The following is a 14,428-nucleotide window of genomic DNA, read 5'->3' on the forward strand; positions in this document are numbered from 1 at the left end:
GTGAGTGCATGTGTTATTTGCCAGTTCCCATGACAGGTTTCAGTTGCTCCACTACTCTGTCTCATTTAAATCTCACCTATATTTTTCTTTTGTCTGTGCTGTATGGGGAAGAGCCCTTCTTTTTTCATGGGGTCAGTGGCTTTTCTGGGCCAAATTCAGCCCTGGTGTAATCAAGTGTAACTCCCATTACTTTCCCAGTGAGGGGCAGTCTTATCTGGAGGCATGAGGACCAGTTTGGCAATTAGGAGATCCTCAGTTCTAATCCCAGCTATGCCAATGACTTTATGTGGCCCACGGTGAGTCACCACACCTCCCTGCCTCAGTTTCCTGACTTGTAAAATGATGATGATAATACCTACCTCACAGGAAAGCTAGTTGCTATTCCTTAGTGTCCGTACAATATCAAGTGCTAAATGTTACTATTCTGGGGGGAGTCTTGTTTGCTTGGGCTAAATTTTAGTCCCCTGTTAGGCGTAAACTCCTCTTACAAGCAAAGGTCCCATTAAAGGCAGTCTTACAATTTTGCCATCATAATAAAGGTAAGATTGAGTCCTTGGTGTACAGTTTAAAGGCAATAATGCTTTCCTGCCATATGGGGAATAGTCAACGTCTGTAAAAGCCCGTCTAAAAATAATCATCCGCCTTTGTTTTCTCTGGCAACGTTATAACATCGTACTGCGATACTAGTTACAGTTTGTGTAGGGCTATTTCAGTGCCCTGGGTCTACACTAGGACTTTAGGTCGAATTTAGTAGCGTTAAATCAATGTAAACCTGCACCCGTCCACACAATGAAGCCCTTTATTTCGACTTAAAGGGCTCTTAAAATCGATTTCCTTACTCCACCCCTGACAAGTGGATTAGCGCTTAAATCGACGTTGCCGGCTTGAATTTGGGGTACTGTGGACACAATTCGATGGTATTGGCCTCCGGGAGCTATCCCAGAGTGCTCCATTATGACCGCTCTGGACAGCACTCTCAACTCAGATGCACTGGCCAGGTAGACAGGAAAAGAACTGCGAACTTTTGAATCTCATTTCCTGTTTGGCCAGCGTGGCAAGCTGCAGGTGACCATGCAGAGCTCATCAGCACAGGTGACCATGATGGAGTCCCAGAATCGCAAAAGAGCTCCAGCATGGACCGAACGGGAGGTACGGGATCTGATCGCTGTTTGGGGAGAGGAATCCGTGCTATCAGAACTCCGTTCCAGTTTTCGAAATGCCAAAACCTTTGTGAAAATCTCCCAGGGCATGAAGGACAGAGGCCATAACAGGGACCCGAAGCAGTGCCGCGTGAAACTGAAGGAGCTGAGGCAAGCCTACCAGAAAACCAGAGAGGCGAACAGCCGCTCTGGGTCAGAGCCCCAAACATGCCGCTTCTATGATGAGCTGCATGCCATTTTAGGGGGTTCAGCCACCACTACCCCAGCCGTGTTGTTTGACTCCTTCAATGGAGATGGAGGCAATACGGAAGCAGGTTTTGGGGACGAAGAAGATGATGAGGAGGAGGAGGTTGTAGATAGCTCACAGCAAGCAAGCGGAGAAACCGGTTTTCCCGACAGCCAGGAACTGTTTCTCACCCTAGACCTGGAGCCAGTACCCCCCGAACCCACCCAAGGCTGCCTCCTGGACCCAGCAGGCGGAGAAGGGACCTCTGGTGAGTGTACCTTTTAAAATACTATACATGGTTTAAAAGCAAGCATGTGAAAGGATTACTTTGCCCTGGCATTTGCGGTTCTCCTAGATGTAGTCCTAAAGCCTTTGCAAAAGGTTTCTGGGGAGGGCAGCCTTATTGCGTCCTTCATGGTAGGACACTTTATCACTCCAGGCCAGTAACACGTACTCGGGAATCATTGTAGAACAAAGCATTGCAGTGTATGTTTGCTGGCATTCAAACAACATCCGTTCTTTATCTCTCTGTGTTATCCTCAGGAGAGTGAGATATAATTCATGGTCACCTGGTTGAAATAGAGAGCTTTTCTTCAGGGGACACTCAGAGGAGCCCATTCCTGCTGGGCTGTTTGCCTGTGGCTAAACAGAAATTTTCCCCGCTGTTAGACACGGGGAGGGGGGAGGATTGAGGGGGTAGTCACGCGGTGGGAGGAGGCAAAATGCGACCTTGTAACGAAAGCACATGTGCTATGTATGTAATGTTAACAGCAAGGTTTACCCTGAAAGAGTGTAGCCACTGTTTTATAAAATGTGTCTTTTTAAATACCGCTGTCCCTTTTTTTTTCTCCACCAGCTGCATGTGTTTCAATGATCACAGGATCTTCTCCTTCCCAGAGGCTAGTGAAGCTTAGAAAGAAAAAAAAATGCACTCGCGATGAAATGTTCTCCGAGCTCATGCTGTCCTCCCACACTGACAGAGCACAGACGAATGCGTGGAGGCAAATAATGTCAGAGTGCAGGAAAGCACAAAATGACCGGGAGGAGAGGTGGCGGGCTGAAGAGAGTAAGTGGCGGGCTGAAGAGAGTAAGTGGCGGGCTGAAGAGAGGGCTGAAGCTCAAATGTGGCGGCAGCGTGATGAGAGGAGGCAGGATTCAATGCTGAGGCTGCTGCAGGACCAAACCAGTATGCTCCAGTGTATGGTTGAGCTGCAGCAAAGGCAGCTGGAGCACAGACTGCCACTGCAGCCCCTCTGTAACCAACCGCCCTCCTCCCCAAGTTCCATAGCCTCCACACCCAGACGCCCAAGAACGCGGTGGGGGGGCCTCCGGCCAACCAGCCACCCCACCACAGAGGATTGCCCAAAAAAAAGAAGGCTGTCATTCAATAAATTTTAAAGTTGTAAACTTTTAAAGTGCTGTGCTTAAAGTGCTGTGTGGCATTTTCCTTCCCTCCTCCACCACCCCTCCTGGGATACCTTGGTAGTCATCCCCCTATTTGTGTGATGAATGAATAAAGAATGCATGAATGTGAAGCAACAATGACTTTATTGCCTCTGCAAGCGGTGATTGAAGGGAGGAGGGGCGGGTGGTTAGCTTACAGGGAAGTAGAGTGAACCAAGGGGCGGGGGGTTTCATCAAGGAGAAACAAAGAGAACTTTCACACCGTAGCCTGGCCAGTCATGAAACTGGTTTTCAAAGCTTCTCTGATGCGTACCGCGCCCTCCTGTGCTCTTCTAACCACCCTGGTGTCTGGCTGCGCGTAACCAGCAGCCAGGCGATTTGCCTCAACCTCCCACCCCGCCATAAACGTCTCCCCCTTACTCTCACAGATATTGTGGAGCACACAGCAAGCAGTAATAACAGTGGGAATATTGGTTTCGCTGAGGCCTAAGTGAGTCAGTAAACTGCGCCAGCGCGTCTTTAAACATCCAAATGCACATTCTACCACCATTCTGCACTTGCTCAGCCTGCAGTTGAACAGCTCCTGACTACTGTCCAGGGTGCCTGTGTACGGCTTCATGAGCCATGGCATTAAGGGGTAGGCTGGGTCCCCAAGGCTACATATAGGCATTTCAACATCCCCAATAGTTATTTTCTGGTCTGGGAATAAAGTCCCTTCCTGCAGCTTTTGAAACAGACCAGAGTTCCTGAAGATGCGAGCAGCATGCACCTTTCCCGGCCATCCCACGTTGATGTTGATGAAACGTCCCTTGTGATCCACCAGAGCTTGCAGCACTATCGAAAAGTACCCCTTGCGGTTTATGTACTCGGCGGCTTGGTGCTCCGGTGCCAAGATAGGGATATGGGTTCCGTCTATGGCCCCACCACAGTTAGGGAATCCCATTGCAGCAAAGCCATCCACTATGACCTGCACATTTCCCAGGGTCACTACCCTTGATATCAGCAGATCTTTGATTGCGTGGGCTACTTGCATCACAGCAGCCCCCACAGTAGATTTGCCCACTCCAAATTGATTCCCAACTGACCGGTAGCTGTCTGGCGACAGCTTCCACAAGGCTATCGCCACTCGCTTCTCAACTGTGAGGGCTGCTCTCATCTTGGTATTCATGCGCCTCAGGGCAGGGGAAAGCAAGTCACAAAGTTCCATGAAAGTGCCCTTACGCATGCGAAAGTTTCGCAGCCACTGGGAATCGTCCCAGACCTGCAACACTATGCGGTCCCACCAGTCTGTGCTTGTTTCCCGAGCCCAGAATCGGCGTTCCACAGCATGAACCTGCCCCATTAGCACCATGATGCATGCATTGGCAGGGCCCATGCTTTCAGAGAAATCTGTGTCCATGTCCTGATCACTCACGTGACCGCGCTGACGTCGCCTCCTCGCCCGGTATCGCTTTGCCAGGTTCTGGTGCTGCATATACTGCTGGATAATGCGTGTGGTGTTTAATGTGCTCCTAATTGCCAAAGTGAGCTGAGCGGCCTCCATGCTTGCCTTGGTATGGCGTCCGCACAGAAAAAAGGCGCGGAACGATTGTCTGCCGTTGCTCTGATGGAGGGAGGGGCGACTGACGACACGGCTTACAGGGTTGGCTTCAGGGAGCTAAAATCAACAAAGGGGGTGCCTGTACATCAAGGAGTATTTCAGGCAGGACTGCACGGAGGGTTCCAATAAGAAATGGTGCACCTAAGTTATCGTTCTTATTGGAACAAGGAGGTTAGCCTGGCCTCTGATTGATACATGGCTAGATTTACCTCGCTGCACCTTCTCTGTGAGTGACTGCAGTGTGATCTAGAGGAATGAGTCCCCTAGACAGGGGAGGAGGCAAATGAGTACAAAACAAATCTGGTCTATTTCTTGTTCTGAGCCACTCCATCTATCTTTTACATCTTTGGCTGGCAGCAGACAGTGCAGAAGGACTGCATGCCATCCACATCTCATGGCTGCTCGGCAGAAGATGGTACAATACGACTGCTAGCCATCCTCATCTCTTGCCTGCTTGGCAGAAGATGGTACAGTATGACTGCTAGCAGTCCGTATCGCCTTCCCGCTCACCATAAGACGGTTCAATAGGACTGACTGCAGGACTAAAGAGAATGACCTGGTCAAGTCACTCCAAATTTAGTCCCTGCGCCCATGTCTGCCCAGGCGCTCCCAGCCGACGTGGCCAGGAGCACCTCGGACACGACGAGGACGACTACCAGTCATATTGCACCATCTGCTGCCAGAAGGCAATGGTTTGCTGCTACTGTGCAGCAAAGCCGTACCACGTCTGCCAGCACCCAGGAGACATAGGGTGACGGTTACCTGAGCGGGCTCCATGCTTGCCGTGGTATGGTGTCTGCACAGGTAACTCAGGAAAAAAGGCGCGAAATGATTGTCTGCCCTTGCTTTCACGGAGGAAGGGAGGGAACGGGGGCCTGACGATATGTACCCAGAACCACCCGCGACAATGTTTTAGCCCCATCAGGCATTGGGATCTCAACCCAGAATTCCAATGGGCATCGGAGACTGCGGGAACTGTGGGATAGCTACCCACAGTGCAACGCTCCGGAAGTCGACTCTAGCCTCGGTACTGTGGAAGCGCTCCGCCGAGTTAATGCACTTAATGCACTTAGAGCATTTTCTGTGGGGACACACACACTCGAATATATAAAACCGATTTCTAAAAAACCGACTTCTATAAATTCGACCTTATTCCGTAGTGTAGACATACCCAGTGATACAGTAAGGATTATAACAGTATTGAAGACACTGGTAGGTTTGCCATTCATTGCAATGGACTAGATTCTGACTCCTTTGCTCAGGTTGAGTAGCATCTTGATCCACCAGCAGACTCCATGAAATCAATGAGACTGTTCAGAAAGTTAGGTCCCACTCAAAGTAAGAGTGGCAGAGTCTGGCTCGAAGACAGCAGGATTGGGCCCAAGAAAGTTGTTCTCTCTTCGTGGTGTAGCAGCAAATGCAGCGTTTCAATGTCTTAATGCTGAATGTTTTAAACGTTCCTTGGTAGCTGATGAATGAGACGTAAAGGCCACTAATTATATTCAGAGTAGGAAAGACAAGGCCGTTGCTGTTTTGTTTGTTGCATATTTTTCTTGTGTGTCACACGAACGATAAAAGTGACACAAAAGCGTGAACTTAGCTAGCCTGGGAACATCACCGCACTCGGAGCACTTTGCTTCACTAGGAACACTAGGGACACTCGACTGGCAAAAAGTGCTCCCAGTGGGGGCAGAGCTATACCACAAAACTGCCCTTCCACCCCAGCCCCAGCCCACCCTAAGTGAAATAAGCGATACCAGCCAAAACACAGTATTGCCAGTGTAACTACAGTGTGTCTACACTACAGTGTGTCTACACTAGGTGCTTCTGTTGGCCCTGCTGTGTTGGTCAGGGACCTAGGGTGACCAGATAGCAAGTGGAAAGGAGTACTTGTGGCACCTTAGAGACTAACCAATTTATTTGAGCATGAGCTTTCGTGAGCTACAGCTTATCCTCAAATAAATTTGTTAGTCTCCTAGGTGCCACAAGTACTCCTTTTCTTTTTGCGAATACAGACTAACACGGCTGTTACTCTGAAACCTGTCAGATAGCAAGTGTGAAACATCAGCACCGGGAGGGCGGTAATAGGCACCTATATAAGAAAAAACCCCGAATATCAGGACTGTCCCTATAAAATCGGGACATCTGGTCACCCCATGGGGATCACACCTCTTCACACCCCGACTGACACAGCTATAGCTGCAAAAGTGTATAGTTTAGAGCAATATAAATTGTGTCTAAGCTGCTTACTGTTATTCCCCTGATCTCCGTCGTTAGATTGTGAGTTCCTTTCGGCGGGGATCGCCTTTGGGTGTTTGGAAGGTGTCTGGCTCATCATGAGCACTAGCACAAATGAATAATAATAATAATGCAGGAAAATAAGCTCCTGGTAGATAGCATTTTGTATATGTCTATACTGCAAGTAAACACCCATGGTTGGCCTGTGTCAGCTGACTCAGGCTCGTGGGGCTGTAAAATTGCAGTGTGGACACTGGGACTTGGGTTGGATCCCAGAATCAAGGACCCTCCCCACTCGAGGGGTCCAGTTCAAGCCCGAACATCTACACCCCAATTTTATAGCCCCACAGGCTGGGCCCCATAAGCCCGAGTCAGCTGCTATAGGCCAGCTGCGGGTGTTTAATTGCAGTGTAGACATACCCTTTTGGGAGCAGCAGGTGTTTTGGCTACTTGCTTTGAGATGCAGGCTGCACCTCTCTTCACTGATTCTGTCACTGATAGCCCTCCCCCAGAACAATACCTTTAGAGCCAGACTACCCCAGTCTCCTCCTGGCCTGCGCTACCCCCGATTCCCCAGAGGGCCAAGATTCCACAGAAAGGATAATACAGTCCCAAGCTGATGTAACTTTTCTGGGGAACCTTCTCTGGGCTGGAGGGAGGACAATGTGCTTCCACTGCAGGCCCTGCCTTTGGCCGGGCCACTGCTCCCCGGCTCCCCCCCATCCTCCAGCATGGACCCATGGGGCACCCTCCACAGGTCTGGAGGGCAGAGCATGGAGGTGACTGTGTCCTCCTTTAACCCAGCAGTGGAACCGTCTCTTCCATGCACGAATTTGCTATTGGGGAGGGGAATGATATGGGACTAACATTAAGGGCTAGAACATGACTTGGGACACACTCTTGCACAGGGGAGTAAGACTTCTCCTTAATCCCCTGCTTGGCCTACCTTGTCCCCAAGCATCTGGGTAGGAGGGGGCAAGAATGGGTAGAGCTTTGGCTCCACCCCCTACTTTAGTGGCCAGCACAAGCGTGGCCTGGTCTGCACCTAAAACTTAAGTCAACTAGCTATATCGCTCAGGGATGTGAAAAGTTCATTGCATTTTGAAATGGCTTTAATTTTTTTTAAATGCAAAAGGTTAGATAATCAGTCAAAACAATCTTGCTTTGTCCTGAAACACTTTCTTGTAACGGTTTGATTCATTGAAATTTTGAAAAAAAAAATTGTTTTCGGTTCGACCTGAAACGATTTTTCTGATTTTCAAAATTGCCAGCAAACTGGTACCTCCACTCTTTGAACAGCTCTTGTTGTGCTGTCTGCCTTTCAGTTTTCAGCAACCAAAAGGTACTGGCTGAAAATCAATGTATTTTCAGATTGGGGATGTTTGGTTTTCCAACTAAAAAAAATATTTTTTTTTTCAAGGAAAGCTGACGTTTTCCATGAAATGTTTTTATTCTGGTGAAAACCCAGTTTCCCATTATGGAAATGTTTTGACCAGTCCTCAGCATTATACAGTAGCTACCAAAGGAACGTTCCTGCTTCTCGCGGTGTGTCTGTGGATTTGCAAACCCTCTGCTGGCTCTTTGCCCGGATCAAGCCCATAATGTGCGGCTCAGGTCCATTTACAAGCTAGCAGCTATAGGGCACTACATACAAGGTAATAACTTACCAATGAATATTACAGTTGGATCGTCCTGATCATCCCACTTCCTGGACAAAAGCCCCCTGGTCCCCATCACCCTTGGGGGTGGCAGAGCCTATTGTTTATGGCACACTAGAGAAATCTGTTGCTGGAGACATTTTTGACAAGCAAAGTAACAGCACACTTGATGCATTTGCTTTGCTTAACAAAGCCATGCTGTGTTTGGAAGGCATAAAGAAATTCACACTTAACCTCTCACTGGGGAGGATTCCATTGTGTTTACTTGGTTATCATTATGCTGTCAAATTTTGTTAGTTGTTACAGTATCCTTGTATTCATGCTACTCCTGTAATCACAGGCTCTGAAATTAGTGCATGGCTGTTAATTGCTCCTCACATAGTTTATTTTCTTTGTCAAAATGCCCTTAAAAGAATGAGCTGACACAGCTTGTGGAGTTTACTGAACAGATATTTCTGAGCACAGGACAACTTCTTACCATGTAAGTTCTCAGTAACAAACCCTCCCATACTCTTCTCTACTTCTGTCACTTATCATAGAATCATAGAATATCAGGGTTGGAAGGGACCTCAGGAGGTCATCTAGTCCAACCCCCTGCTTAAAGCAGGACCAACACCCACTAAATCATCCCAGCCAGGGCTTTGTCAAGCCTGACCTTAAAAATATCTAAGGAAGGAGATTCCACCACCTCCCTAGGTAACCCATTCCAGTGCTTCACCACCCTCCTAATGAAAAAGTTTTTCCTAATATCCAACCTAAACCTCCCCCACTTATTAAGTCCCCAAGTCAAAACAAAGGCCCATGGCAGGAAAAAAGGGTGTGATTGGTTGCTTTTAATGCCCAGGGTCTGTTTTTCAAACTGACGCGACTTGGTCACTTGCGCGCCTACTTTGCATGGGGATGTGTCTGCAAAAATTGGGGATTTGCATCTGGCTGGGTGGATGCACAGATCCCTGGCTCACATAGCCTCTATGCAATATAAGTGTTCAACTGCACACGTGCAAATTCTTGTACAACTTTGGTAGCCAAGGGAACGGTGCCCTTTTATACCAGCCCTGACTGCCCTGTTGCTGGATATGGTTGAGTGGATGTTAGACACGCTGAAGCCATCTGTCTCCAATATCTTTTCCCCTTCTGAGGCCCCTCTCTGAGCTACACAAGCCCCCTGAGAATGCAAGGGGTCAGAGCATCTGTCACATTCCTGCTTGGCACAACATGTGTAGATGAAAAATGACCTGTGTGTTTGTCCATGCCCTTTCACGTGCGGCTTGCGCTGTGTTTCAGATGTACATCACAAGCACAATTAAAACAAAGAGCAGCAGACTAGCAAAGCCTGTGCTGTGTCTGGGGACCCTCTGTGCTGCCTTCCTCACCGGGCTAAATCGAGTTTCCGAGTATCGAAACCACTGTTCGGATGTGATTGCAGGCTTCATCTTGGGAAGCGCGGTAGCGTTGTTTCTGGTAAGCCAATTAGTCCTCTCCCGCCCAATGTCAGGACAATCTAAAGTCAGAGAAAAATTCTCATGGTAATACTATAGGTGTCTTTCACAGCTGAATACTCAACCCACAACCCTATAACGGCTAATTCAAGTGTCATCTAATTGGATTTATCTTCAGAGCAAAACCTAACATGAAATCAGGCTGATATTAATTAAAAGGGCGAATGTGATGTTAGACTTGTATCTACACACATTTCCGTGGTATTTTAATCACTGAAAAGTGCCGACTCTGAGGCTGTCCTGGGAAAGCGCTTCTGGCATGCAGGAGAATGCAGCAGGTGCCGGAAGGGCAGCATGGTAGCCCTAAGGCTGCTGCCTATGCGAGTCTTGGTACCCATGCTTCACAGCCTCGTTGGCTGTCTTTTGTTTGGCAAGTGTGGGATTCAAGATCTGACTTTGAGTGTATAAGGCTCTAAACAAAGAGCCTGGTTTTCCACTTTGTTACAGGGGAATCACACAAACTTCAAAGAAGTGTAACAGAGAGGAGAATCAGTTTGGCTCAAAGCTGAGCCTGTCTGGGAGACATGTGTCTCCCACTCTGGCACTTGAGACGAGGGGTTTGGAATGATTCTTCACCCCCATGAGATGACATGGGATAGTCAACAGTACCAGCCAGGCATCTCCCCACCAAAGGCCCCTGGGTCTGGAATGCTCAAAGTGCCCAGAAATGGCATCTTTCGGGGTGAGACCTCGGACTTCTTGCTCCCTTGTTAGCTAATTCAGGCATTTGTATTGAGAAATGTGCCCGGTTCCAATTAAGAAGAATTAAAATGTATCAAAAAACCTCCAGAGTCCTCTGCCTTTGAGTGCTTAGCAATGAATGTGTGTTACTGCCCAAGTGTGCTGCTGTGTGACCTGCAGGGTCTGAAACAATGTGACTCCCGTGAAACATCCTTTCAGACATACAGCAGCCCCCTACAAACAGTAGTTCAAGCACCACACAGGGAGGATGCAAACATCAGGCCTGGGATGGACAAGTCTCTCCTTAACTAGGCATGATACGGGCATGGTCTTTGCTTTAAAGCATGAATAATTGAGCCTGGTGTCATCAGGAGTGATCCCTGCTCTTTTAATGGAATGGGAGGTCCTGAATGTTACTTGTCTGGGAATCACATATCGTGATGCAAAATTTGGCCTGTAGAGTGCAGGGCCAATTACAATTAGTGGTTCTAAAAGTGTAACACAATTGTAATCAAGGCTTCTGTTCTCTGGAACATAATAAAGTAACAGTAATAATGGTTCATATCCACAGGTAACAGTTACACAGGCCAGGTTACTGAGATAGCCCCTTGCTCCCAGCTGTGTCAATCACATTGCCAGTCGTCCAGTTCTGAAAAGGAGATGGTTTGGAATCCAATCCCTCTCCAGACATACCCAGAACTTTGAAAGAATTTGGATCAGGACCCAAATTTGCTGTTTCAAGTTAATGCTTGGAAGGCAAAGGTTCTAGTTAAAGCCTACTGGTGGAGGTCATATGATGACTTAGCTCTTTTTTCCACATCATGCAGGGAATGTGTGTTGTCCATAACTTTAAAGGAACACATGGAGCTCCTTCTAAACCGAAGCCTGAAGATCCCCGAGGGATGCCCCTCATGGCTTTTCCAAGAGTGGAAAGTCCCCTGGAGACATTGAGTGCACAGGTACCGTAAATCCCTCAGTCACAGACAGTCATCAGAAACACTGTCAGGCACAGCTGAGTAAAAGCACCTTTTAACCTCACTGTAAACACGCAATGGTGGGGCCAGTTTCATCCCCAGTGTAACTCCAGCGAAGACAGTGGAGTTATACCAGAGATGAGTTTGTTCCATTATACATATCTATTAACATATCCCTTGTATCCCAGCCTTGTAGATGTCAAATGCCACAGACACACATCTACAGCTGAAGAGGCAAGATTTAGCATATGCAATCAATGACAACGAATCTTCACACATGTTGCTTGGGGAATAAACTTTCACCCTTTCCTTGGGTGCTTCGGCAGAAAATTAGGGGAGGACGGTTGATAATTCTGTCCTATTGCATTTTGGAACTCTCTCCTTACAATGCCTCTCTTTCCCTTAAATCTGACACTCATGTATGTAATCCAGAACACAGACTCAGATGTGCTGTACAGTGGTCCTAAGCCTGGGACAGAACCTAAGCCCTCACACCTCCTCTTCATGGGCCATTGGGATGCTCAGCATCCTCTGTAATAATAATAACCAGCAAACCGTTCTCTAACTCAGCAGCAGAAAAACAGAAACTTCCTACATGTTTGCAACCGAGTAATCCAGGATGAGCAGTGGGACATTTTCTTCTCATTTACATTGAGGCTACCCTTTTCACGTCCATTGTTTGTACAGTGCAACCAAGAAGACTTTGCCCCCAGTAATCAGGCTGCCTGATATAAGAGGTTTTTGCTTCAAAATATACCTGTTGTGCCCTACCTATTTTTCCTGGTAAAGAAACGCTAGTACTTTAAGAGAATGGCACTGCATTCTGCAGAAATGAAATTATGTATAGATATTACAGATGTTCAGCAAATGAGGGATTTTCCTCAGGGAAATTTTGACTTTTTGTCAAAAAACTGAAGACCAACCTGGCAAGCATACTCAGTGTATATAGAAATATTAGTGCTTTGTCTTTTCAGATACAGATAAATATCTGCGGCTTTTTGATATATGAGGCATAAATAAAGAAGGCCAAAGTCTTCCTTCTAGGTGTGAGAACTGCCGAAAGGCCTGATCGAAAGCCCAATGAAGCCAGCAAGAGTCTCCGTTTACTTCAGTGGGCTCTGGATCAGGCTGTAAAAACACATACACTGAGTAGGCCCAGAGTGAGGTTTTACTCTATGGTTTACCATGTGAGTGGTTACCTGTTGGACTAATTCTACAAATATGGGAAAGGGATCCACCCCCAGCTGCACAGGTTTCTGCAGATGGCCCCACTTCATTTTCCTTTGCACCTCCCAAGTACCATAGTTATGGAATGGCCCTACCAAACGGATGCCCCATCCCCTCAAAGCAGCACGGTGAGGTGCAGGATACTGGCAGCCAAGGAGGTTATGTCTACCTTGGGTGGTAGTATTATTACCCTGGCTGTGTCTGCACAATATGCACCTCTCCATCGCTTGATCTTTTTGTTGGATTGTTGCTGGCTGTGCATTGCTATGCTAGATTTATTCCACCTCTATGCATGTGTAAGCTCTACATTATATTTCCTTGCCCCCTGACATGAATTCGCCTAGCACTACAGGATCATCAAGCTGGGCAGGACCCAACATGCCCCCTTTTACCCATTTCCCCCCATATGCACAGTTTGCATGGGCAGCTGGACCATTTTCTGCAGAGCTCTTCATGCATGAGGACAGAATTGTTAGACAACATTTGCATCCAGTGCATCTTGAGTCACTCTCCTTTGTAGCTGCATGGCACCTGTCCATGGATAGAGCTTAGTCCAGTCCATAAGGAAGGGAGAACTCTCCCTGGGGTTGCATTTATAACTGAAGTCCCCTGAGATTCCAAATTAGGAATATGACTGGCACCAAGATTCTCAAGAGCCACCAGTGAGTGTGGGTGGCTCAATTCTGCAGTGCCCAATTTGGGGCCTGATTTTCAAGGGGTGGGGAGAAGGGTGCTCAACACTTTGAGAACCAGGCCCCTTTAAGGTGTCCCAAGTTAGGCACCCAAAATCACTAGTTTCTCTTGGAAATCTTGGCCCGGGTTAAGAATCAGCAATGATCCCTCTGCTGTGATCTTTTCTTTTTAAGCTCTTAGAGATTGAGGGACTATTTCCCGATGAGTCAGTATACAGATTCTTCCCCTCCCTTTCAAATATCTCGACACCCTAATCAAACTGTATTGAAAGCTTTCCTGTGTTTGCATTTTCCTCTCTGTAGAATCACTCTGCCTCTATGACTGAAGTAACCTGAGCTGGAAGATGGCAAGAGAAGTTATTTTTTATTACCCTTCAGTACAATGCTCCAAGACACACAGTTACTAAATGTCCAACGGTGACAACCAGTATTATGTTATGTCTAGTTAGAGGCTGATGTTTTGTACATTTTTTGTATGAGGAAGTGATGTAGCTTGCCCGGATTTTTTTGTCAGCTTTAATATATTTATGCCAGAATTTAAAAACAAAACACAAACAAACAAAAAGAACCCAACCTCTTTTCTTGTTTAAAGTGTGCACTGAGGAACTACATCTATGGACTTGTTGATGTTGTTATGTGATATTTGTACACAGACTTTTCTTTTTTTGTTTTATATACATTGAAATAAAATAATTATAATAATTCACTTTTACCTTTTGTTATCATAGGAAACACTTCAGACAGAGGGACAGATTCTGACCTCAGGAATCTTAGTGTAAATCTGTATTAGCTGCATAAAGATACTTCAGATTTGGCTGAGATCAGGAATCTAGCCCAAAGGGTACTGACAAATAATACACCCTCAGGCTCTGATTCAACAAGTTACTTAAGCATGTACTTATCTTTAAGTATGGGAATAATCCAATTGAAACTGATGGGACGACTCATGTGCTTGAAGTTAGGAAGGGCTTTAGAATCTTGCTGTATCAGGGCCTGACTGAGCTGGGGCAGGAGGAAGATTGTGCTAGTTCTTAGAAAATAACTAGCTGTAGCTCACGAAAGCTCATGC

The 14,428-nt window shown here is 47.1% G+C and overlaps 2 protein-coding genes across 6 annotated transcripts in view; both read left to right on the forward strand.

Moving 5' to 3' along the window:
• PLPPR1 (phospholipid phosphatase related 1) overlaps positions 1 to 14,061 on the forward strand; it is a 180,060-nt gene extending 165,999 nt beyond the window's left edge. For all 5 annotated transcript variants that reach the window (XM_048850054.2, XM_048850052.2, XM_048850051.2 and 2 more), the window contains 3 exons: positions 9,571 to 9,747; positions 11,294 to 11,425; positions 13,663 to 14,061. In XM_048850054.2, coding sequence (XP_048706011.1) covers positions 9,571 to 9,747; positions 11,294 to 11,425; positions 13,663 to 13,695 — 342 coding nt within the window. In that variant the 3' untranslated portion in view covers positions 13,696 to 14,061. The remainder of the gene's footprint in view (positions 1 to 9,570; positions 9,748 to 11,293; positions 11,426 to 13,662) is intronic.
• On the forward strand, positions 14 to 2,801 carry LOC125636626 (uncharacterized). Its single transcript, XM_048850057.2, has 2 exons — positions 14 to 1,654; positions 2,243 to 2,801. Exons 1-2 carry the CDS (start codon positions 1,072 to 1,074, stop codon positions 2,782 to 2,784), a joined length of 1,125 nt encoding a protein of 374 aa, XP_048706014.2. The 5' UTR covers positions 14 to 1,071; the 3' UTR covers positions 2,785 to 2,801.
• Positions 14,062 to 14,428: the final 367 nt, after the last annotated feature.

This window comes from Caretta caretta, chromosome 5 (genome assembly GCF_965140235.1).
Source record: "Caretta caretta isolate rCarCar2 chromosome 5, rCarCar1.hap1, whole genome shotgun sequence".
In the NCBI taxonomy this organism is placed as follows: Eukaryota; Metazoa; Chordata; order Testudines; family Cheloniidae; genus Caretta; species Caretta caretta.